The 25,947-nt window shown below is 35.3% G+C and overlaps 1 protein-coding gene across 2 annotated transcripts in view; it reads left to right on the forward strand.

The window, feature by feature from the left end:
- The window catches only part of LOC150086806 (uncharacterized), a 219,281-nt gene that overhangs the window by 129,539 nt on the left and 63,795 nt on the right, over window positions 1–25,947 (forward strand). For both annotated transcript variants that reach the window (XM_090372766.1, XM_090372768.1), the window contains 3 exons: window positions 2,792–3,034; window positions 14,321–14,501; window positions 21,192–22,965. In XM_090372766.1, the coding sequence (XP_090228892.1) occupies window positions 2,792–3,034; window positions 14,321–14,501; window positions 21,192–22,965 (2,198 nt within the window). The remainder of the gene's footprint in view (window positions 1–2,791; window positions 3,035–14,320; window positions 14,502–21,191; window positions 22,966–25,947) is intronic.

Genomic DNA, 25,947 nt, shown 5'->3' on the forward strand with positions numbered 1-25,947 from the left:
AAATTTTTGGCATCCCTATCCCTAAAAAATGTCTCTTATGTGAATGTTGAACAAAATACTTATTCAGTCTGCCAGAAACCTGAGCAGATCATCAACATTTAAACTATTCACATCTGGTGGGCCAATATGATTTTCCCCAACATCCTCCTTCCTTCTGGTGTTTAACATTAGTAAAGAAGACTCTGCTGCCTTACTTTGTATTCTTTACCAGGTACTTATTTAATATGCTGTAGCTTGCCTTAGTTCCATTGTAACTTGATTGCAGACTAGTTTATATCTCCTGTAGGGCATTTGTATCACATGATAATTTATATGCATCCCATGCATTTTTCTTCTCTGCCACAAGTCTAATCAGTACATCTATTCCCTATTCCATTTATAAATGACATCTGTTTGGTTCTAAGCCTTGAATGGTATCTCTTGGTACAAAAGGGCGCCTCCGTAGCCAGGTGGGAAGGAGCAGCAGTGCGTAGCACACGCTTCTTGATTAGACCGGGGTTCGAGCCTGTCACCACCAAATACGGAGGATGCGGAAAGGTCAGGGAATGACCACTGCATATCCCGGAGCAATATGGCCTTAGTTGCTAATGCTCCTAAAAACCAAATAACAACAACTTGATACAAAAAGCGTAGTCAGATCTGCATTACTTTCCTGAATGCTTCCCATTTAGAATTTTCTTTTGGTAACATCAGCAGTTTTCTGTTGCATAGAATTTAAAAACTGAGACCATTTAGTTAACTTTACAAAAGTAAAGCCTTCCCTTGACCTTTGAAGGTAGTTACATCTTTGAGTAAATCCCACATTGATACACTGTGATTACTGCTTTCCCCAGTAGGTTTTTACATGAAGCCCTACTAGGGAAGCTTAATACATGAAGAGTCACTGCTGATGACCAGATCAAGAGTTTTGCTTTATATGATTGTCTCTCTAATATGCTGGTGTAAAAAATATGTTGTCCAATAAATTTACAAATATCTTGCTACTCTGTGAGTAACCCCTCCCGCAAGTTCCAGTCAATATCTGAAAAGTTGAAATCACCCATTGTAAGTCATTCTGATTTACTGGCCAACTATGTATGTCTGTACAGTTGCTTGTCAGGCCTGTATTTTATGTTATATCAAAAATAAAAGTTACATTTTAACATTCAGTTTCTGTTTCCACTGAAAATCTTTTCATGTAATTTCCCTTATTTTTTGTCAAAATAATTAAAAAAAAAAATCTGTTAAGAAAATAACTAAATTTACAGTTGGATTTGATTATTTTCAACCTTTTTCCAGTACACTGCAAGATAATTTGGCCTCTCCTATACAATGAGGAATATTGGTCATAATGCCCTATGCTGACCAGATGTGTTGGAGAATTGTATGTGTATGACATATGTTAAATGTGTTTATGGGCAATTTGGCATGGAGATAAAAATCCCAGAATCTCTGGGATTGGTGTGTGGAAACCCTACTTCTGTTCAAAGAGACGCCTTTAGAAATTTCTCTGGTCTAAAATGGGAATTGAACCTAGGCCTCCCAAATTAGTGATAAGTGGTGACACCACTCTAATTTCACAGAAGACTGGTTTATCCAAATATTACACTGCTCAAAACTTGTCTACTCAGCTTACACCAAATAGTGAGCAGCCGGATTATATAACTTGGAAACAAAAGTAATCATTCAGTTAATAATTGATCAGTTTAATATGGTGGCCTAACTCAGCATGCTACCTGGTAAGATTTAAATCATGAATTAGAAGGTATCTCTTTTTTTTTTTTTTTTTTTACATTTCTTTAATTGTAATATTAAGAGTATCACACTTCAGTGCTGCTCTCCATTGTTGAATAACTATACAAATAGATTACATGTATTCCACACCCTCGTAGACAAAATCAATGATCCAATGTGCCAGACTGGTTATAAAATTCAAAAATAAGGTTTCAGTTTAATTTTCAGTGGTCAGTTTATTTAATTGGCAGTTTCCCTTCCTAGTGGCATGTTTTTTTTGTTTATATCTTTCATATATATCACTTTTTCTGTTCAGCTGCTACCAGTGTGCTTATAATATCTTGATTTACAGTGTCAGTCATTTGTACATATGTATCAATTACGTAATTTTTTTAAAAACACTCCATAAATTCTGGTTAACATCATAAACTCAATTTGTGGTTGGCTTTTCAAGTGATTTTTCTTTGTAGATGTAAAACTTGAGGCCAATATCATAAACAAACATTTGAGAACAGTTTTAATAATATATATTAGATTCTGCAATTCTGATTTAAGGGCTTTAAAGATGAGAAAGCTTCCTAGCCTCTGCCTTGAATTTTGTGTATATCAGAGATACAGAATGATGGATAAGGCTGAAGCCTCCCTCTTAAGAAGGTGGGATATTAATATGTACACTATTCATCTCAAAACGTGAATCTATTTAAATGTGTATACCTTGGCATTTTCTCACGATTGTTACTTTTAAATGTACAGTTTGCTTTACCCAGCTTTCATTTAGTATTATAATAGTTTACTTACAGTATCAGATGTTTGTTTTATTTTGCCATAGGTTTTTAAAGACTCACTTAGATGGTAATGATACTTCTGAAAAAAGCTTTTATGAAAACCATGATTTCAGGAAATTTCTATAAATATAAAAGTATGCAATTTAAGTTAGAAATCCCAGACAGTTGAAGGTGTATTATTATATTTTGTGTCTTAAGTAATAACCACTTTCATATTTTCGAAAAAAAATAGATTTAACTTCAAGATTAGAATAATTAACTGATCATATGTCTGTGTTTGTTTTGCTTTTCAGATGGCAGAACAGAGCCAAATCTTGACGATCTGAGTTTGGCTTTCAGAGATCTAGGTGTTTCTCTCCAAGAGTTAGAGGAATATGTAAATAACGTTGAACCTGTTCCATTTGCTCACAAAGTAAAGGCCTTTCCTGTTCCACATGCCTCTAACCTGCAGCATATTAAGCCTGGGAGTAGGGAATTACTCCATCGTCCAGAATGGGTACATGAACATTTGCCAGCAATGCACCCTGAATTGGAAGGTATCTCTTTTTTACATTTCTTTATAATTTTAGATTTTTTTTGGTATTCTTGATACTGCATAATAGTGAAAAATTAATAGTAATTATTTTTGTGGTCATGATGGTAGGAATCATTATAGTTATAATGATTCCTGAAATGGCATCAGTGAGAGAGAAAATATGAGGTTGGCAGCCAAGCAAAGGGGATAAATAATGAAACCAAAATGAGCTGAAATTTCAGAATGCTTTTGAAATGATTTTTTGTCCATAAAGTGTAGGATGGCTGTGAATTCATTTATTCCGACTCATGTGCTTAGAAAACTAATTGATGAAAATATGGATGTGAATGGAAATCATTCATATTTGTTTTAAAAATTCAGGAAATTCCACATGGTGGTACTTCCTGAATTAGAGTTGGAGGAGAGGTAATAGTCTATTTGCTGTTCAAGTGAAAAACCTTCATGAGTAATAAAATGTTTCATGGCCTTCTGTTGTAAACTCTAGAAGAATTGCCAGACCAGGAAGAAGTTGTAATGACTAATCTTATATGGCAGCATTTCCTAAACTTTTTTAGTCATGGAACACTTTTCGTCTCACAACATATTCACAGAACAACTATGAAACACAAGTTTAGTGGGGGCCAAAGAAATATTTGCTAATATTTTATTGCATACAATGCATTGTGCATCAGGAGCATCTTTATTTCCAACACATGTAAAGCTGAAATTCAAATAACTGTCATTATGCTTTTGTTTTGGTCTTTTATTAGTTGATTCATGTTTTTCACTTTGGGTATTTGTGGAACAAAAGGCTGCGATTGTTCACCCTCACTTTGAAGTGTGACAATATCGTGTTCATTTTCATTGACCACAGTTGCAGTACTAGAAGTACTTTGCTTCTCGTTTTAAAGTTCCTTTTTTCAATCACAAATCCATGGTCACATTTTTAATAATAATAATATTTCGAAATACTAATAATTATCAAAAAAAATTATACAAGGAAGTGAGTTTAGTTATAATATCAGTTTGCTTCCTCCCCTCCTTCAACCCGTTCTTCAGGCTAAATTGCACACTGATGGCATATTAGATCACTACATTGCTACTTTTTCATAGATGCCATTACCTCTATGCATACTTCTGTATGCAAAAGCCTGCCAAAATAAAGTGTTCCACAGTCTATTTGATTATTAGTCAATGCCAGTATATTAATAAACAAAAAAAAAAAAAAAAAAGTTAAAAATTATAATGATATAAAAGTGGTATATGCTATAAATTTGCAAAATTTTATCTATTTTATTTTATTTTTTTAATTATTAATTATGATTTTTCACGGAACACTAGTGTTCCGAAGAACACAGTTTGGGAAACGCTGTTATATGGAATATATCATAGAACGTGGTGCACAGCCTTTTTCTGTAGCATGAGACAGGTCAAAATCATATGAAACCCCACACAAGTTGCCAGATCCATGTGCATTTGTCTGTTTATTCTCTATCACTATGGTAATATTCTTTACCTTATGTTTGAGGATAAGCTTTCGTGCATATCCAAATTTTTTATTGTGTAACCATTTTGTTTTCATATTCTGTTATCATTGCAACACTCTCTTATGATGCACTCTCTTAATGCTGTTTGTGCATTGTGGTTATTCTGATTAAACAGCTTCATTAGTAGTATTCAATCTTTTAATAACAGCTGTTATATAATTTGTGTTTTCTCTCACAAATGATTATGAAATGATCATTTTTAATTGTTTAAGATTCTACTACTATGGGCTTGAGACACTAATACCTGTTGTAGTATAGATCGATGTACAAATTTTTAAAATTAAAACTTTCTTTTTTTTTATTGCAGCACACAACAAAATACAAAAAAAAAAAAAAAAACAATAATACAATAAGATTTCAGTAGTTTGGTATCTAAATAGCCCATCTGGTACGTTATGGTTTTTTGGTTTAACCCCCCCCCCCCAACTTCCCCAAATCCTGATGTGCAGGATGGGGATTTCACTTCAGAGCAATATATATTCTTAACATGCTCAAAATATGAAGTGAACACTGTAACCTTACATTTGTTTTAGAACTTAATGCATGTTTATGTTCCGTAATTAATTTATGATGGCAAAGGGTGTAGTTAAGTCTGTCACTATTCAAGAGCAAAATTAGTGACTTGTTGATAACACTGGCCAACAAATTCAATTTTTTTTTTATTTCCTCATAATAAAGTAAAAAAATAAACAATAAATAAATAAGATAAAATTCAGACAGTTTTTGGAAAAGTTAATATTTTTGATTTACTGGTTTATTAAAAGATTTACTAGTTTAAAAGATTATTTGACAAGTTTTAATGAAACATGAATTTTTATGAGCTTAAAATGTTTTGAACCCTAACTTCTGCTTGTGTATTGCCTCCCCTGGCTTCCCTCAAGAGTGCATAACATTAATTGGCAAGCATATTCAGATTCCACTTGCCTTCATATTCTTTTTCTATACAAGGTATATCCCGGTGAAATCTTTCTCCATGGTCACTGATCCCACCCAATTTTGGGAGAGTGAAAAAAAATTAAGATGCAAATGTAAAAAATGAATTTTTAAGCTCATATTACAACTCGAGTTGGTCATCAAGCTCCTCAATAGTTTACTGACCTTTGATATCTTAAAACTCTTTAAGAATGCCCCTGAGAGCATTCTGCAGTGCTTTTTTTTTTGCTTACATTGGGGATTTCAGTAGAACTTGCTTGGTCACCACGTAGCGCTGCTCCTACCTCCTTGTGATGGAGCTTGAAACCTGGGAAAAAATAATTCTCGCTCCAGGGATAAAAGAAGCAGGCATGGGTCATACTAGTTCATAAAGATCTTAATAAAAGGTGTAGATTTTTTATCTCAATAAAAGATATAGACAAGAAGATATTTAAAGTTCATTGAATGCAAAAGAACTGATACTAGGAACCGTAGTGTACCATCTGGATTCCTTATCTTACATTCCTTAAATGATTAAATTTAAGGAAGGATCAGACAAATTACTAGAGGGAATGAATAGATGTTGTCTGACACACCTTACTTCTGTGTCATGCAATAATCATGTTCCACTTAGATTGTAGTGCTCCAGTTTATGACTCAGGCAGGGAAATTATCCTCATAGAATGGAATGATATTCAACAATCTCCTAAAGGTAACCTTACAGCTTTGAGGACATCTCCAGTATATATAGAAGCTAATGAACCTCCACCTCAACTTGGACGAGGTGAAACTACCACTATTACTGAATTGTTAGTGACACTTGTGCCCTTCCCATCTAGTTCAGCACATCTCTTTGATCCTGATTTCATTCAAACATTATGTAAAAAGACTAATGGAAATGAACATACTAAAATCAGACTACAAGAGTTGATGTACATTTAGAACAGCAGTTACCAACCGGTGGTTCACAATAAAAATTCTTTAATGGCGTCTGCTTAGACTTACATAAGTATATTATTGTAAACTACAAAATACAGTAAACCCCTGCTATTCGCGGGGGTTACGTTCCTGAGAAATGCTGCGAATACTGAGTTATTTCTCCCATAGTAATAAAGGGGTTCCATTCCAAAGTATGAAATATATAAGAAAAACTAGTCTAAAATTTTGTCTATGTATGTATTATATGTACCTTCATAATATGACTATGTACATAGACAGTACATAGTGAAATGCAAGCATATGGCATCGAAATGAAAATAAGAAACAATTTAATATTAAATGTAATATTCATTAGAAATTTCAAACAAATCTTTCAAACGAGCGCCTTTGCTAGCTAAAAAAACTTATCCCGCCAGTGCTATCACCAGTTTCGCTAAAGTGTTGATAAAGGAGTTTTGCCTTTTCACAAATGATGAGTGAACTTAACGGAATTTTATGTTGATTTCGGTCTTCTATCCACAGATTTAAAGCCTTTTCCATTTTTTCTAATTTAACATCACGAGTTACAGAGCAAATTTTTGAAGCAATTCGCGCATTTTCACGGACACTACAGCGGATGTTTTCTTCCAATTTTTGGATTGATCGTACCGTTGACTCGTTTATTTTATAATGTTTTGCCACTGAAGAGACACTTTCACCATTAGAAATTTTGTCTAATAACTCAATTTTATTCGCTAATGTCATCACCTTCTTTCATATTTTCACATTTCCCTTGTTATTCGTAGCCATATTTTTGTACGGGTTAGAAAGAACTTGTCCACAATAAAGTCACTTTCTTCCGTTAACACACTCGAAAAAGTCTGTTTTACACTGCAAAATGGTAGATTTATCACTTTTGTAAGCATATCAATTTATAAATTGATAAATTCATTCAATTTATAAGCATATAAATTAAAAGCAAACGATGAAACCTTCCATGACAAGCGCATAACACTCTGAACAAGGATTAGCGAGAAATATCCAAGCTCGCGATTTTGTCACTCCTCTCCCTCCACCCACTGAGCGCTGTTTTGACTGGAAAAGATGATTTTAGCCACGCCTATGTTTTTTTATGGCGGAAAATGTTCACGGCACTTTAAAATTCAAATTTTTTTAGGTTTCATTTTATATTAAATCAGCAACCGTGAATACGCAAAACCGCGAATAGCGGGGGTTTACTGTATAACTAATAATAAACAATAAAATAAAATTAAATAAAAAGTAAAAATTGCCAAAGAAAGAAACTACATCTCCCATAATTCCTTATGATTAGTTTACCATCTTGCAATATATTATGTACTTTTTTTTTTAGAACCTCTAGTACTTAGTATCGTGAATGAGTTGAAAGAAAATACTTGTTGACATTAAACTTGAAATTCTGTAGATTGTAATTTTCAGGAAATATGTATGAAGGAAGGTGGTTCCAGAAAACAGAAGTTGAATAAATAAATGAGGAAGAAGAAAAGTTGGTTCTGTGAGTTTGAACTTAGACAGCAAAATGATGTTGACTGGTTGCAGCATGTGTTTGGATGCTTTGAAAGAGAGAGCAGAAATTATAGAAGCCAATTCAGAAGAACAGTGCCATGCAAGTATCTATAGAAAAGGCAGGCAGCAGAAACAGTACGTCTATGAGACAGACAGACAGTGGAGAGACTCTGTTAGAGATGAGACATCAATTAGCCTAACTACCCTCTTTTGAATGGAATATAGAAGCCTGAGAGAGCTCTTGGGGCACCGCCCCAGATATGGGAACAATATTCCATGGTAGGGCAGATTTGTGATTTCTACAGAGTCAACAGTTTGGAAGAATAGTAAGCCGAGAGTGAAAGAGAAAACCAAGTTTTTTAGATGCAGAGGAAGCAATATTTGTAATGTGTCCTATCGATGATCTAACGAACTTTTGCAAGTAGAGATAGGGACATGATAATCCCATTATATAAGGCTTATGTTAGACCACACTTGGAATACTGTGTTCAAGTATGGAGACCGCACCTAAAGAAAGACATCGAGCTTCTTGAAAGGGTGCAAAGAAGGGTAACTCGCCTAGTGAGATCGGCAAAAGGGCGTCCTTATGAAGAAAGACTTTGAATATGTGGGTTGCAGAGTTTGGAAACTAGACACCTTAGAGGAGATTTGATTGAGGTGTTTAAGGCTCTGAGAGGCATCAGTAAAATGAATGAGGACAAAATTTTCAAGATTATAAATGATGCTAGAACTAGGGGACATAAATTCAAGTTACGGGGGGAAATGTTTAGATTGGACTGCAGGAAGTTTTATTTTAGCCAGCGAGTTATAAATTACTGGAATAAGTTGCCTTCATGGGTGGTAGAGGCCGACAGTTTGGGGAAATTCAAAGGTCATCTGGATAGTACTTTCGGGTAAGGGAAGCGCATAGGATGATAGGTTTAATTTCCTTTTTATTTATATTTTATTTTATTTATTATTTTTTTTATTTATTAATTATTATTATTTAGTTATTTATTTTATTTATTTATTTTTTTTTTGTTTTTATCATTGTTTTGTTCGGATTTTTTTTTTGGCTGGTGCAGCATAAGCCATAGGCTTTCTTGCACCATGCGGCCGTTACTAATACTAATGTGCTTTATGTGAAGAGAGATTAGAAGTCAGGGTAATCCCCAAGATCTTGCCTAGAAATCGGAGCGTCATCGAAGATAAGCAATGGAGCAGAAGAATCCTTTTTGCGAGATATAAGACAGGACTAAGTTTTAGGATTGAAATTAAGTTATCTTTGCTCCACTGGAGAATGATCTGGAGATCATCATTTAAGGATTTGGCAGTTGATACTTGAGAAGTTGAAGCTGTTTGAGCAGGGTAAGGTTTCTCAAACTGGAAGGTGAAATGCAATGTGCTATCGTCAGCAAAACTATGGATAGGATTTCCGGTCAATGGAAGAAGGTCATTAATATACAAGAGGAAAAGAGTGGGAGAAAGAACTGAACCTTAGGGAACACCAGCATTAGTGGACAAGTTAGAAGACAGAGCCGTCTACCATCACCTGCAGTGAGCAGTTAGAGAAAAAACTGGATACTCCTGTTACGAAGAACAGCTGGCAAATCATAGGATGGAAGCTTATTTAGAAGACCTTTATGCCAAACACGACCAAAAGCCTTTGAAATGTCAAGAGAAATGGCTTGAGTTTCACCAAACTTTTCCATTGAATTTGTCTATAGATAGGTAACATAAGTCAGAATATCACCAGTGGAACAACACTGATGGAATCCATACTGGCGATCATTGATCAGATGGAAGATTTCCAGATAGTTTTAAGAGTTGGCGGTTAATTGATTTCTCCATTACTTTGGAAAGAGTAGAAGTAATTGCAATAGGATGATAATTGGATGGAAGGGATTTGTCATCCTTTTTAGGAACTGGCTGGATATGAGCAAATTTCCAAGCAGAAGAAAAAACACCTTTGGAATAAGAAAGTGAAAAAAGATGACACTAAACAGGAGTAAGCTCAGGAGTGCAGGTTTAGAGAACAAGTGGAGAAATACTATCAGGACCTGGTGCTTTCTTAGCATCAGATTCATCAAAATTCCTCTGACATCATTTTGACGGAAGACCACAAAAGGCATTGAATGGAGTGTGCTGGGAATGGTTTGAGGTGATTTACCGAGATTATCAATACATGAGTTGGAAGAAAAATAGGATGCTAGCAGGTCAGCTGTATCTTTGGCTGATGTGGCAACAGAACCATCTGGTTTTATCAGAGGTGGGAACAGAGATGGGCAAAAATTGTGGCCAATAGCTTTGGCAAGAGACCAGAATGCTCTGCTACCATTTGGACTAAAAGCAAGTTTGCTACTCTTAGCCTGGTCGAAATCTAGTTTGGACTTATTAATAACTGCTTTACAAAGTATAAATAATACTTAATATTATTTTTATTATTATGCAATGTCACTTATAAAAATGTAGTATTGGAAATATTTTATAATAAAAATTTAAAAATATTATGTTGAAAGGGGTTCGCGATAAAAAATATTACATTGAAAGGGGTTCGCGAGTCAAAAAAGGTTGGGAACCGCTGATCTAGAACATTCATCTAAATATATATTTCAGGAAATAGATCCACCTCAACCCCCATGGTTAAGATATGTATCTTCCTGTCACAACTGTTTGTGACAAATGGGGAAAACATTCCCTAACCAATCAGAATAGAGATTGCGACATGATTGAAGCCAGAGGTAGATATTTTCAGTACTGGATAAAGGTAGTGATTTTTTAATGAATTTTAATGATTTTTCCATTTATTTGTGTCTAAATTTTATTTAACCTTATAAATATATTTTTTATCACATTTCCCATATAACTGAATTTGGTATTAAAATCAAGGAAGTATTTCAAAAGTTATACTTTGCTGAATAAGCTGCTGTGCTATGAGGATAATTTTTCATGCCAAAACCCAGCATAGAGAAACATTTCTTTGTGGAATTATAAATAGTATTTTAACTGAATATAAGTAGCACTATAAATAATAATGTATTTATTTTATAGGTTGGTATAAACTGTAGTTTAGTGGTACTTTCAACTTTTAAATCAAAATAGTTGGTGTCAAGTTACGTCAGTAGTGAGAGTTTAATTGATGTCATCGATGTGAGCATATATTCTGCTTTGTCTTCAAGAAAAAAATCATTGCTTGCATTATTCTATATCTGACAAAGACACTGCATGATGAAGTGCACAAATTGGAATATTGTGACCATGTTTATAGGTTGTGCCACAGCATTTGATCACTTTTAAACTTTTCACCTATCATAAAACTTTTGGAGTTTTTTGTTTAGTTGCACATTATCTGGTGACCTAATGTTCATTGTAACTTCATGTATCGTACTCCATTTGTATATATTTTTATCCTCTGAGCAGTATAAGCATTCAAAACTCTTTTGAAATTGGTGTAAATATTTTTATAGAAGCATGAGACCAATAAGAATCTGTATAGGGACTTCTTGAAAGCGATGACCAAGAGATAGTGGACGAGCACACAGCCATTTCGCCCACCGAGAAAAATTGATACAGACCTTTGAAACCATTGATTTCAAGAGGTCCAGCAGAAAAGCATGGTCTCTCCTATGCAAGCTGGGAAATAGCAACCCTATGGCACATGACAATACTTTAATAACACCAAATGCCATTGCAACACTTATTGTATCTACCTCTAGAGCTCCAAACAACCGAGAACATACAATCCAAGTGAAATGGGAACTCAAGACCCTTAAACATGTAAGTGCCTCAGAAACTGAGTATTCCAGACCATTCTCTGATGCTGAGATCACAGCTGCACTGAAGGATATGAGAGCAGGCAAGGTACCAGGTTTTTGATGGCATCAATCTGGAATTCCTAATTCATTGTGGAATATACACAAGAATATGGTTAGCACGCATCTTTTCTAGCATACTACAAACTGGTGATATTCCAAAATCTCTTAAACGTGCAAAAATTATTGCCATCCTAAAACCAGGAAAACCAGCATACCTCCCTTAAAGTTGCCGCCCTATCGCTCTACTAAGCATAACTTATAAATTACTTGAAAGGCTACTTTACAACAAGATTGGCTCCAAAATATTTGAAAAAATTCCCATCAAACAAGCAGGATTTCGCCCAAACTGAAGCTGTGTAGGTCAAGTCCTTTCTCTAACAACAAACATCGAGGCAGAGTGTCAAAAATAACTGAAAACCTCGGTGGGCTTCATTGATCTAACTGCAGCTTATGGCACTGTTTGGAGACACTGCTTAATATATAAAATACTCTGTACAATACCCTGCAAAATAATTGCCAGACTTATTGATAACATGCTATCAAATAGAACTTTCCAGGTGATAATGGGATATACACAATGAGCAATAAAAAGAAACTCAGCAATGGTCTACCCCAAGGTTCATCCTTGCTCCATTACTTTTTAGCCTTTACATTGCAGACATGCCTGAGACTTGTACCAGAAAGTTTAGTTACACGGATGATTGAGCAATAGCAACGAGACACAAATAAATCTTAAAAACAGAAGGGATTCTAACAACTGACCTAACCACCCTGGAAAAATTTTTTCACTATTAGAGGCTACAACTAGTTTAGCTAAGACTGAGGCATCTTGCTTCCATCTCAATAACAAAATGGCGGCTAGAGAGCTGAACATAAACTTTGAGAACACCCATCTTAAACACAACAAATATCCAAAATATTTGGGTGTTACACCAGACAGAACATTATCTTTCAGTGAACATTTATCAAGAGCTGCAGCAAAACTGAAAACAAAGAATAATATTCTGCAAAAGTTATGTGGCATCACGTGGGGTTCCTCTGCTTTGACCTTGCACTTGACAGCTCTTGGTCTCATCTACTCAGCTGCAGAGTACTGTGCTCCAGTTTGGCTTAACAGTAACCACATAAAAAAGGTGGATGTACAGCTAAATAACACCATGTGCATTATGACTGGAACAATCAGGTCCACTCCTACCTTTTGGCTACCTGTCTTGAGCCACATCCCGCCAATAGATCTCTGAAGAAAATATGCTCTCATCAGAAAATACAGAAAAATAATAGACAATTCTGAACTACCAATAAATTTTGACACCCGAGACCTAGGAATAAACAGGCTCCATTCCAGACGTCCACCAATCCTGATGGCGAAAACATTACAACAAGTGAACTTCAACCTTCTGGACACTGGACGCAAGAGTGGTTACAAAACTCCTCTCCTCGATGTCATACCATGCCTTGTATCTCCAAAGCAAGTTTTGACCAGCCTTGTAGGATATGGCTAGCAATAAACAGAGTATGGATGCGCCACGGTAGATGTGCAGACCTTCTCCATAAGTGGGCCAAAATTCCTTCACTGATGTGTGACTGCCGAGCTGTTAGACAGACCATTCAACATAATAGAGGATTGTGCCTTGTGAGCCTACAAAGGAAACCCTGGAGACTTCCTGATGGCAACCGATGCGGCAATTGACTATTTAAATAAGTTAAATGCTCATTTGTGACTTTTGTTTTATTTAATTTTATATTTATCATTTTAGTGTCATGTAATTTGATTCTCTGTGTGCTTGTTTGTTTGTTTGTTTGTTATTTGGTTTTTAGGAGCATTAGCAACTAAGGCCATATTGCTCCGGGATATGCGGTGGTCATTCCCTGACCTTTCCGCATCCTCTGTATTTGGTGGTGACGGGCTCGAACCCCGGTCTAATCAAGAAGCATGTGCTACGCACTGATGCTCCTTCCCACCTGGCTACGGAGGCGCCCTTTCTGTGTGTGCTATGCAAGCTGTACAATAAATAAAAATAAATATATAGAAGCATTCTCGTACCCATGAATTTTGCCATTAGAAAATTGTAGTTCTTCCAAGTTAAGCTATTGCCTTTCTTCCAAAAAATAATTTGATGTATAATATAAATAACCCTGTGTGTGTGGGGGAGAGCAGGGATTTCTTCACTTTTTGTTTTTTATACCCTGTGCTGAATAGTACAGGATATAGTACAGGGCATATTTGAATGAATATGACTTTAAAGGCCTGACGTAGCCCAGTGGTCAGGAGCGAGAGTGCATAGCACGCGTTCCTTGAGTGGACCGGGGTTCAAGCCCGTGACTACTAAATACGATAAATATTTGTATTGACGATTTATTGTAAACTCTACTGACTTGGTTGTCGTGCCGGAGTATAAACAGAAAATTTATTTTATTTGATTTACTTACCCTAATGTTTTTTACCTGTTTGTCCCAGTTTGCTGAATACTTGGACATATATTAACCCTTTCCATATATGTTTCTTTGTGGCAGAGTATTAACTGTTTCAATTTATATTTTATAGTGCTATTATTGATTTAGACTGTTAACTATTTAGCATCATTGTTTCAGAGGAAGAAAGTATGCTGTTATCACCAAGCTCAACTGTTGATGGACCTGTTAAGAAAACTGGATTAGAGGCAACCCCAAGCAGTACTGGTGGTGAGACTCCCTCACCTTTAGGTAGTCCTCGTCCTTCAGCCAAACGTTCTCTTGACTTTTCTGGAGAAGTGCCAAATTCCAAGAAGCCAAGGTAAAATTTTGAATTATTAATATTATTTTTAAAGAAATTAACCTATAATTTACTATGGAAATAGTGGGAAAATTTTGACCAATTTTTTTCTCATAAATTTTTGATTCAGTTTTTCTATGTTAAATTTTTTCATATAGGTCAAGGTCATATCACACTATTCTGAGGGTAGGCCTTTGGCAGCCTCTTCAGATATATAGTAAAGAAAGGAAATTTCATCTTTCTAAAATATTCATTACACTTGGTAACTGCATTGCTAAAGTTATGGCCTATCATTTCCTTCATTATTTTATACAGTAAGTTCTGGTATTGTAATTATGAAGGCTTCTCTTCCTTAAATTATTTTCTTTCCATATCATCTTGAGAGAGAGAGAGAGAGAGAGAGAGAGAGAGAGAGAGAGAGAGAGAGAGAGAGAGAGAGAGAGAGAGAGATTGAGAGATTAACTACCCCCCTCTGATTTGATTTAGCCTCACAAAATTGATAAATATTATTTGCCTTTATAATGTTTGGGAAAATATAATTATGGAAAGTTTTTTTTTTTTTTTTTAATTATTAAACTTAATCAGATGTTTTCTTCTGTAGCTATTTGTTTATGTTACCACAATAATTTACACCTATGAGGAAATGTATGGTAGTATTATGGAATGATAATACTTTATCATTCCATAAATGAGTATAACTGCTTACTATGCTGGGAAGTTTGCCATATTGCATGTTAATACAGGAATTCCCTGACTTACAGAAATTCGACTTTACGTAAGTTTTTCCCGGCCCATGCAAACTTAAAAAAAATCATGGAAACGTATTTTGCATCCCATAGGAATAAATGAAGGTATTGTGAAATATCATAATGTGAACCCAATAACATGTTGTTTTTTTTTTTTTCTTTTTTTGTAATTTGTTCTAAGTTCTTGGAAGTTGAAAATTTCGCAATATTACTAAACTATTTATCTCTTTAAAAGGTCATATTTATAATGGAAATTGCACTACCCTTTCATCGTTATCATATGTTCCCGTTATAAAAATAAATTTTGAATGCCTTTGTGATATTTTTCTAAAGCACGTTTCTGGAGGTCATCACCAAAAAACAATTTGCACTTTCCGGTATATTGGGCTTTTTTGTTCGTGCATCTAATTATAACGGGTAGTAAATTTGATCTTATTGCATTTGAACGGGTTGTAAATTCGATCTTATTGCATTTGAACAGGTAGTAAACTCGATGGTGAAATGTGTTCCCCTTCACTGAAATCTTCAATCATATAAAATACAAATTTTCAAATCAATCAAAATAAAATACAATCAAATCAAAATACAATCATATAAAATACAAACATCTCTTCATTCCTTATTGCAATGATGAAGTTAAAGCGACTGATGAAAAAAGTGCAAGTGGTGGTTGTGCCAGGAAATGAAACAAAATTGATTTAGAAATGAAGATGAAAATTATTAAGTACGAAACGGAACAAAGTTTGTCATCTATTGTACGGAATTAGGTCTCACTACTTCAACAGTGAATACTATTTTAAAGGACAATGCGTGTATAAAGGAACTTGTCAAAGGATCAACGCACTTAAGATCAACAGTGATCGCAAAACAGCGTTCAGGTGCTATATCAAAGATGGAACACCTGTTAATAATATGGATGGAAAATCAGATTCAGAAGCGAGTGCCCCTGAGTCTAATGACCATTCAAGCAAAAGAAACAAGTATTTATAAAGATATTAAGGATAAGTATGGCAAACCCCAAGCCAAGTTTGTGGCAAGCAATGGGTGGTTTAATAGGTTCAAGCATCGTGCTGGTTTCCACAACATTAAAGTATGCGGCGAAGTCGCCAGTGCCGATTCTGCAGCTGCAGAGAAATTTTGTGATGTGTTGGAAAAAATTATTGATGAAGGTGGCTATTTAACGCAGCAAATTTTTAATGTTGACGAGACTGCTCTGTATTGGAAAAAAAAAAATTCCGGATTGAACATACCTTGCCAAAGAGGAAAATATAATGCCAGGTTTCAAAAGATAGGGCCACGCTCTTGCTTGGAGCCAATGCAGCAGGGGAGAGATTACAGATTGAAACCACTACTTGTGTACCATTCTGGAAATCCTCGTGCATTTAAGGGCATCAATAAAGAGTGTCTTTATTGATGCCCTTAAATGTGCATTTCCGATCGAAACAGAGAGCATGAACAACAGTATCTCTCTTTGAGGATTGGTTTAAATGCTGCTTCATTCCTGAGGTTGAAAAATATTGTAAAGACAACGATGTTCATTTCAAGATTTTGCTTCTATTAGATAATGCTCCTGGACATCCTACGCATCTAGATGATTTCAATTCGAACATGAGAGTCATATTTCTACCGCCAAATATGACTTCATTCATCCAATCTATGGATCAGGGTGTTATTTTGAATTTAAAAGCATACTATTTACACACAACATTTGCTCAGGCATTATCTGCAGTAGACTGTGAGAAAAATTTTACATTAAGAGACTTTTGGAAATTTTACAATGTTTACCATGCCATCTTAAACATTAATAAGACCCAGGCGGAAATTACTAAAAGTTGTTTAAATGGCACATGGAAGAAAATATGCTCACGGCACGTAAAAGGCTTCGAAGGATTTGAAAAAGACGAATCATTTGAAGAGGTTACAGATAAGATTGTAAAAGTTGCAGAGCTACTTCAGTTGGAGGTTGATGCCAAAGATGTGGAGGAGTTAATAGAAGAAGAAGAGAAGAAATTATCTAACAAAGAACTTATTGACTTGCAGGCAGTGATAGTGAAAGAAGAAAATGCTGATGAAGCTCAAGATGAACCAAGTGAGGAGCAGAGACGCCTCATCACCAGAGAGATGGCAATGGAATTTCATGAAATTGTGTCGGCAATGGCGAGGTTTGAGAAGATGGATCCTGACAGCGAACAATTCTTAAAAGTTAACAGAGGGGTGAATGATATGCTTGCTTGCTACAAAGAAATCTGCGATGAAAAGAAAAAAGCCACCATCCAGTCATCCATTAATATGTTCTTTCGTAAGGTTGAGTGGCTTCTAAATCTCCACAGTGGCGTACTTATCAGCTGAAGACGTCTTTTTTGGCAACGGTGCTTGAGAGGTAAAACTTACTGACATTATGCTTGTCTCCTCTCTTTTTTTGTAATTTTATAATTTTGAAATTTTTTTTAAATTGCACGCTTTTGTAATTTTTCCTGCGCATGAGATAAAAAAATCAAATAAATACAATAAATAATTCTGTTTACATATTCATCGAACATTTCTTTTTTGATTCAATCAATTCAGCGTGCACAGTTGCAAGTGCTGCACAAAGCATGGGGGAAATTCCCCGACTTACGTAGCATTCTGTGGAACTCAACCCTTACGTAAGTCGGGGAGTTCCTGTAGTTGAGTTGAGGTGGAAATAGAACATAGTGTTGAGTGTCAGATGTCACTGGTGGTTCCCGACAACTCCACAGTTGAGTTGAGGTGTGCAAGAGTGGGGATCACTGGGTAATTAGTGGAAATTTTTTGTTATACAATAAACTCCTATTGCAGTGCTCCCACTTATAGCACTATCCTGCTTTTAGTGGTCTGTTCTTCTGGTCCCATGATTGTTCTAGTGAAGTGGGGATCCCCACTTCACTGCTTTGACTTAACACTTTTGACTTAATATTCCTACAAGAAATCCATTCAGTCATTTTCATGGTCTACCATCAAATCAGTCAGTTTGTAGAGTTTTATTTCAGACTTGGAATGTGTAAATTACTGAAACCAGTTAAATGCTATCTGCCATCAGATTTATTTCATAACAGTATTTTTTCAAACTACTTCAGTACCTATTTTGAAATAGTACTCCAGTTCTGTACTAATTTGAGTTCTTTTCATTCATCTAAGTTTATTTCACTTTCATATTTCGAACAATGACTGAAAAGGATACTCAGAATTTTGTTTCTAAATTTTGACAAGAGATCCAAAGATCCCTGCATTGCGCTTCCATATTTTAACCAGTGGTCTAAGAGATAATTGCAGTTAATCACATAAAGACATGTAAATGTCGTGTAAAATGAAACTACAGTAAAGATAATACACACAGTGATATTATCTTTACTGTAGTTCTTGTTGACAAGACTTGGGATGTAATGTGAGTAATTGCTTTGGCAATTTGGATTATTGGCATGGTAATTTAACCAACTTCCTGACTTAGTCTGCAGCTAGAGGTAATATTATCTGGACAATCCTTTTCATCATGTACTGAACTACCTATTAACTGCTTTGACTTAATTGACCAGCAGGTAGTATGAATTATGCTCAATTCCAGTTCTTTGAATTAACTTGACCATTACCAGTAAATGAACAACTTATAACTTCATAAATGAACAGTGTAAGATAATTACTTTTAGAGCATGTCCAAACAGTTATGACAAGCCAATGTATTTTAATAATTTTGCTTCCTGAGAAGGGTGCAGTTTTTTGCTCTCCTTTATCTTTTATTTATTATAAAGGAAGAAGGAAAAATGAGAAATTTACATAATTTTTGATATACTTATTAAGAGAAAAAAAGTTATCTGCCAGTATGAATTAACCTATAATAAAAATTACACTTAAAAATGTATATAATTTATATAATTGCCTCTTATCTTGGAATATAAATTATTATTATTATTTATTTATTATTATTTTTTTTTGGGATTTTCAGCAGTAATTCTCAGTAAAATTAATTTTTAGTCAATCATTCTTCCAGAACAAGAGTATTGATTTTTCCAAGAATGTATAGTAACAATTCAGGTAGGAACCATAAGGAAAAAATTATTTATTATATATAAATCTTCAAACAAAACATGCACTACACATCTATTGTTTGTGTATATATATAGGGTGTACAGTAAATTGTGTATAAAAATAACAGACTGAATGTTTGAAGAAAAATAAAATGAGAATGCTCTGGGGAATTTTTGAACTAAAGGATCATTTCCAAGATATAGCATGCAAAGGTTTTATTATGACACTTTCTGTTCCCGGCCAAACCTCTTGTAGGCTAATACAGTGTTTAATCAGGACTAGAACGTTTATCCAAGTGAAATATTTGGTATGCCCATATACAGTATTCACAACTGCTACATTTAAAATGACAGTAGGCATTTTTTTACAGCAGGATAAAGTTGGCAACAGTGGTACTGGATACTAATGACAAACTGTGGCTTTTATTATAAAATTATTTATAATTTTATAATAAACTGACAAAAAAAGGATTCTGAGTGTGGAGCACAGGATAAATGATGGGAAAAGCATTGCAACATCCCTACAATAAGTGTCTAAAATGAGCACCTTGCATAGCATGGCAGGCAAAGGTATATCTGTGAACATTGACTTCGATGCATCACAACATTTCTCAGTCAACAATTAAGACTGCTACACTGGTTCCACTAAATTATGGGGTGCTGAATTGTACATTAGAAAAAATTCCATAGACGTAAGATAAAGAGACCTCTATGACCAAGAATGATACTGCTGCATTCTGTCTATCACCCTGGAATTGCCATGCCCAGAAAATCCAAGACTTGCTGGGTATGGCAATGAAACCTCTGAAACAGTGTTGAGTAGAATTTAACATTGAAACAAGAGGTCTTGACAAACTTTTGACTGCCATGTCTTCCAACAGTAGCAGTAACAGTTCATTCAGTGGTAATGTGTAGGCTGAAGTCAAACAGAAACAGACATTTTAAGTTAGGTTATGCAAGTGGTGGTTCTTACACCTCCAAGTGTAATTTGTATGTAAATTAGTTCTTTCCTCTAATCAGTTTTGAGTTTCTGGGAGATAAAACCATGCAGCCCTTGCCTGAGACCGATTAGCTTGGCTGGGTTGTGAAAAAAGCCTATAAAAATTGCTGTTGTCATAGGATTTTAACCCAGGCCTTTTCCAGCTGGTGTGAGAGGAGTGATTATAACCACTGTGCTACTGCAAGAGTGGGTTGAATCTATTAGTGTATGGACAGAGATTGTATCATACCCATTTGCCCTAGAACTGGAAATGACATCATAAAAAGTTTTGTGCACTATATTTTGGAAATGGTTTATGACTTCCTCCATTTCATGTGGTTGGAAGTCTTCCGTATAGCTACAGTGGGTTCCACCATTAATTGTTGTAGTGGAACTCATGTGCAACCTATTATGGAGGCAGTTATTTTATGGTGTTACGAGAAATGGCAGGCTAATCGCATCACCAGTTCCTGCCACACTGAGTTTGCAGGTTCTTGGCGAGTCCTCCAAATTCAACTGACCTCAATCAATCCTATTGAACAGCTGTGGGATGTTTTTGAACAGGAAGTGAGGCATGTCGATATATTCCTTCATCTATTCTGACACTGGAAAGCCTTTCGGGCATCATGGGTGCAGATCCCTATGAACATCTTCAGACTAGTGGAATCAATGTCTAGGTGAATATTGGCTGTTATCCGTGCGAACAGTGACACAGTGAACACATACACGTGCACACATGCATGTGTATGCCCGCACAAACAAATATACATAAATATTATGAAAGAAATGAATAACATATTCAATAACTGAAATATTATAAAATGGTGAAATGTTATAGAAGCAACTATGTATTTAATATTTTTCTCTTCACATATTCATTCATCTCTTCTTTTCTTGTAAGTTACACATGCAATTTTATTTATTTTTTCCTTTTGTATAATTTTAGGTTGTACACTGAGGAGGAGGGTCGTCCCATGAGGGAAGTTACCAGTGTGTTCATGACACCATCTGGAATTATCTCTCCGGCTCGGGAAGGCAAGTTGCCTGAAGCTTGTCCACCACCTAAGTTTGATTCTCCACCTCCTACTCCAAAACCATCTCCTGAAATCTCAGAAGCTGGCCCGGTGAAGAAAGATATTAAAATAAGAGATATTAGAAAGGAAAAAACCATCAAGCTTAAAAAAGACAAGGTTACACTTTTGAAAAAAGAAAGTCGTAAAGTTAAACATTCCAAGAAAGAGAATAAAGAAAATGCAAATGTAAAAAGTGATAAACTTGGTAATCCTTTACCTGCTGTTGTTAAGAAAGAACCTGGAGAAAACCCAGTAATAAAAACAAAAAAGACAGACAGAAGTGAAAAGTCAAGTGAAAGTGGAAAACAGAAAGTACGAAGTGAAAAATCCAAATTTAGAGAAGAAAAAAATAAGCATAAAAGTTCATCTAAGCCATTAAAATCAAAACTTAAAGTTTTAAAATCATCTGGTGCTTCAGTGAAAGCCTTGCCATCACCAAAATTTTCTAAGTCTCCAAAATTCTTAAAAGTACCCTGTTTCCGTAAGTCTGCAGTTACAAAAACACCAAGGCAAGTGAAACCACAAACACAAACTTCCGTTCTGCAAGCTATCATAAAACCAGTGCCATCACAAATAATAAAAGAAGATAGACCAGAAAAAATAGAGGCTACAGTGAAAGTTGAAGTTAAAGAAGAAAATCCTGAGTTGAAAATGGAAGAAATAGTTGCTGATGAGCGTTTTCGAGAAGAGTCGCCAGAACCTCGTTTAGTTATTGATGATTCTGCAGAGGCACAAGCTCGTCAGGAGATGGAGTCACGTCTTGCAGTCTTAGATGAATGCATTGATTGTGTTATCCAGAAAGCAAGAGAGGAATCAGAAAAAGAAGCAGAAGAATCAGAAAAATCAGTTAAAGAAACCATTGATGAAGTAGTTAGAAGTTCTTTGGCTAAAAAGAATGAACCCAAGGATATATATGAATTTACTGATTCATCTGATGGTTCTCTTCCCCCAACTCCAAAGACTCCTGATACAATTGGATCTCCTTTAATGAGATCAAAAAAAGAAAAAACTAAAACACCAGAAAGTGGTAACAAGGGTTTTGCAAATTCTGAGATTCCAAAGAAAGGCAAGGAAAAAGGAAAGGATAAAGGGAAGAAAAAAGCTTCTAAAGATAAGTTGAAAATTTCACCATCTTTGCCATCTCCAAAATCTCAGAAATCTGGTGCACAGACTGTTTTTACTAAAGCATTAGATAAAAAATCAATACCATCTCCAGTAGAAAAAAAAGATGTTGATATTGAAGAACCGTCATCACCAGTTTCTTCATCACCTACAGGATTCTCATCTCCACTCCATACATCTTCAGTCCGCCAACTTCCTCCACCCACTTTCTCTAGATTACCTCCTCCTCCACCATTCATTCCTTCTTCATCAATTTCAGTTCAGGGTTTTCCATCGAGTCCTTTTTCCTCTGTCAGACCTCTTTCTCCTTTCCAGCCAAATCCCCCATTTCCAACACCTCCTTTGTTTGTGCCTCCGAAATCAGATACGCCTTCTATATTTGGTATACCAGCATTACCTCAACCACTTAATTTGGCTATGTCTGGTCCAAATACCCAAGGAAAAACAGCTGAAAAACGACCACTGCCTCAGCCTGAAGAAGAGATAGAAGCAAAAAAAATCAAGATTGAGGAAATTCCTGAGAAAGTAGGTACTCATTTTCTTAGTTTGTGTGTTTTTTTATCCAAATTTGTTTTGTATTTATAGTTGATTTACTGCATGTCATTAGTAAATGAATTCATGTAACATGAATAGCAAACTTTTGATTATATCCTGTTTCAAAAGTGTCATTTTTATTAGAGTAATGGCTTTGTGTGTCAGGGAACATATCATGTCTCAAGAAAATTACTTGAGACAACTGACTGAATTTTATTATGAATATACAAAAATGAGTAAAAATAAGTAAAAAGTAAAAGAGTGAATACAGATAATCAACCAAAAAAATTAAAAATATGTACATGATAAAATGTTAAATTCATAAAACATAAGGTAAAATCAGAAATGTGCCTTTTTGCCAACCAAATAGTGTGTGGTACAATACAGAATAAATAGTTAAGTCATGTGATAGAGGAATGAGAACACTATTCTCACACACATGTATTAAATTGTAACTACTGTAAGTATATTATTTGTATATTTATGCTTATTTTATTTTTAACTCATTCTTTCTTATTCGTGTATATTTATTTTAATAAGGTTCAGCTGGTCGTCACAAATAATTTTATCATAATTTTCATGTTATATTAGCTACCCACAAAATATATTATTCTTTATAGAGTAATATTATCTTCCTTGTACTATAATGTAAAATTTAATTAAAATGATTCATATATATATTTACACAGTTATAATATTTATAAATTTATAAAAATTGAACTAAAATATTAAATTTAATTAAAATATATCTCTGTGTAATCTAACTTTCCTGACAGGATAATCCAAAAGCACAAAATTTGTGTACATTTTATCACCAACCTGTGTAAAAATTCCAAGCACTGTTTTACTTTTAACATTATGGTGTGAAACATTACAAATAAAGAAAATTGCATTTTTTCAATACTTCTACATACCATGTACTGTAATAATGATCTTTATTTCCTTTATAGTAATTAGTATTATAATGGCTAAATGATGTGAGGAAGTGAGCTTTATCTGCATCTGCCAAAAAAAAAAAAAAAATCCATCATTCATACTTTTCCCATTGCCAAAACGTTTGTCCAAGAATGGATTTCAATATTTCAACAGGGTAGGCACAGGATGTGTGGTACTGTTTTAATTATAATTGGAAGCTTACCCTCTGTGGGCAGTTGTGCCCAAATCAGTTCAGAGAGAAAGACAGATCTTCTCTGTATAATGTAAAGAACCATCAGTTGCAGCTATTTGCGTTGCACTTATTGTTATTCATTGCACCAGTCTTCATGCAGAGATGATTGCTCTACTAACCAACAACATGTACATGTAATTTGCTACTGTTATTCTCAGATAAGTAACATCTATTGCAGCTCATTTTGCTGCATTGATCATTTAGCAGGGTGATTTTGTACTATACTTTCTTGTTCTATCCATTACGATTTTAGTAAATGCAGTTCCTATATGCTGCATGACTTTGGGTGGATTATCCATAGCTTTTCTCAGAACATAAACATTTCAGATGGCTGAGTAGTAATGTGCAGTTCCTTGTGCTGTGGGAGACTCATGGTGTTTCAGACTATAAGTACATTGGACGATTTGCATGCCACTTGGATCATGCATTTCTTCTTGGAGGGTTCATGTGCAGATGTACTTTGGACATTGTTGCCTATTTAAGGTTGCCAGAATTTAGCAAGGACTGCCTGGTACAATAAATAAATAAAAAAAGTTCATCCACCTCAATCGTTGTTCCAGGCATTTCATTCCAGTGATCTGTGACACACTGCCCAAAGATAAACTTCATAAGATCCAGCCTTCTGTTACTCCCTAAAGTCTTGTATTTGTGTCCCTGTTTCTCTTTTTTGCCAATGAAAATATACCTCCCCTGTTCATTTTACTGATTTCCTTCAGGGCCTTATACACCTCTATAAAAGTCCCCCCACCCAAGACATCTAGTTGCCAAGCTTTGTGGGTTGCACTTTTTAAGCCGTTCTTCATATGGACATTAGCACCCCTCACCAATCTAGTTGCCCTTCTCTGAATCCATTCTAGAAGTGCAGCCTCCTGACCTAAACACAGTTTTCTAAATGTGGTCTCACCACTGCCTTATAAAAAGAATATGCACAAGTCCAGTATATCATAGACAAGACACCATGTGCCTTCCTGACTGCTTGTTTATACTGCAAAGAAAGTTTCATGTCTGGCTGAATCATAAACCCTAAGTCTTTTTTGTCCAGAACCACATTTAACTCCACTCATCCTTACGTACAAAATCTTACACTTAACTTGAAGTGCTGGTCAAGACTTCAAATACAGACATTGTCTGAATATCAGAGACATGGTGTCACTCAGATATAAAAGATGCAGAATTTGAATATGAGTTGTACAACGTATACAGAAATGACAGTGTATAGTATTTACTGTGAAGCGGCACAGGGAACCCCCCCCCCAACTCTGTGTCGCAGTACAAACTCTGTAAAAGCCAGAGATGGTTTGAGATTTAGTGTAGTCTGCATAATGTAGTTTTCGGTTGTGTTGATATGTTGTTCCTCTGGTCAGTTAGCTGTGGGCCCCCGGAAACAGGGTCCCCTGTTGCCTGTCCTTCACCACAAGGAGGTGGGCCAGGTTGTAGGTTGTGAAAGGTTCTCTGGTTGGGGTGAACCTTGGCGTCAGAAACAGAAGTTAAAGGGGACAGAGGGGGTACCCCTGTGGAAGAACCCTATTCTCCACAGGGTGGGAGAGGAGGCTGTTGAGCTTCATTAGAAGGGGGGGGAATGGTATCAGCAAGGCAGGGGAGTTTAACACTTGGTTCCTCCCTGAAGCTTAATTGGAGGGGCTATCAGAACAACACATACTCTACATGTACTCAGTTCATCTGCAAACTTGTCATACACATAGATAAGTGCACTTTTTTTTAAACATATATTTTGAGGCAGACTATGGACAGCTACCAAGATAATCATATGCTTTTTTTTTATCATATATGTAATACTAATCACA

This window comes from Mastigoproctus giganteus, chromosome 4 (genome assembly GCF_048544385.1).
Source record: "Mastigoproctus giganteus isolate SK-2022 chromosome 4, ASM4854438v1, whole genome shotgun sequence".
NCBI lineage: Eukaryota > Metazoa > Arthropoda > Arachnida > Uropygi > Thelyphonidae > Mastigoproctus > Mastigoproctus giganteus.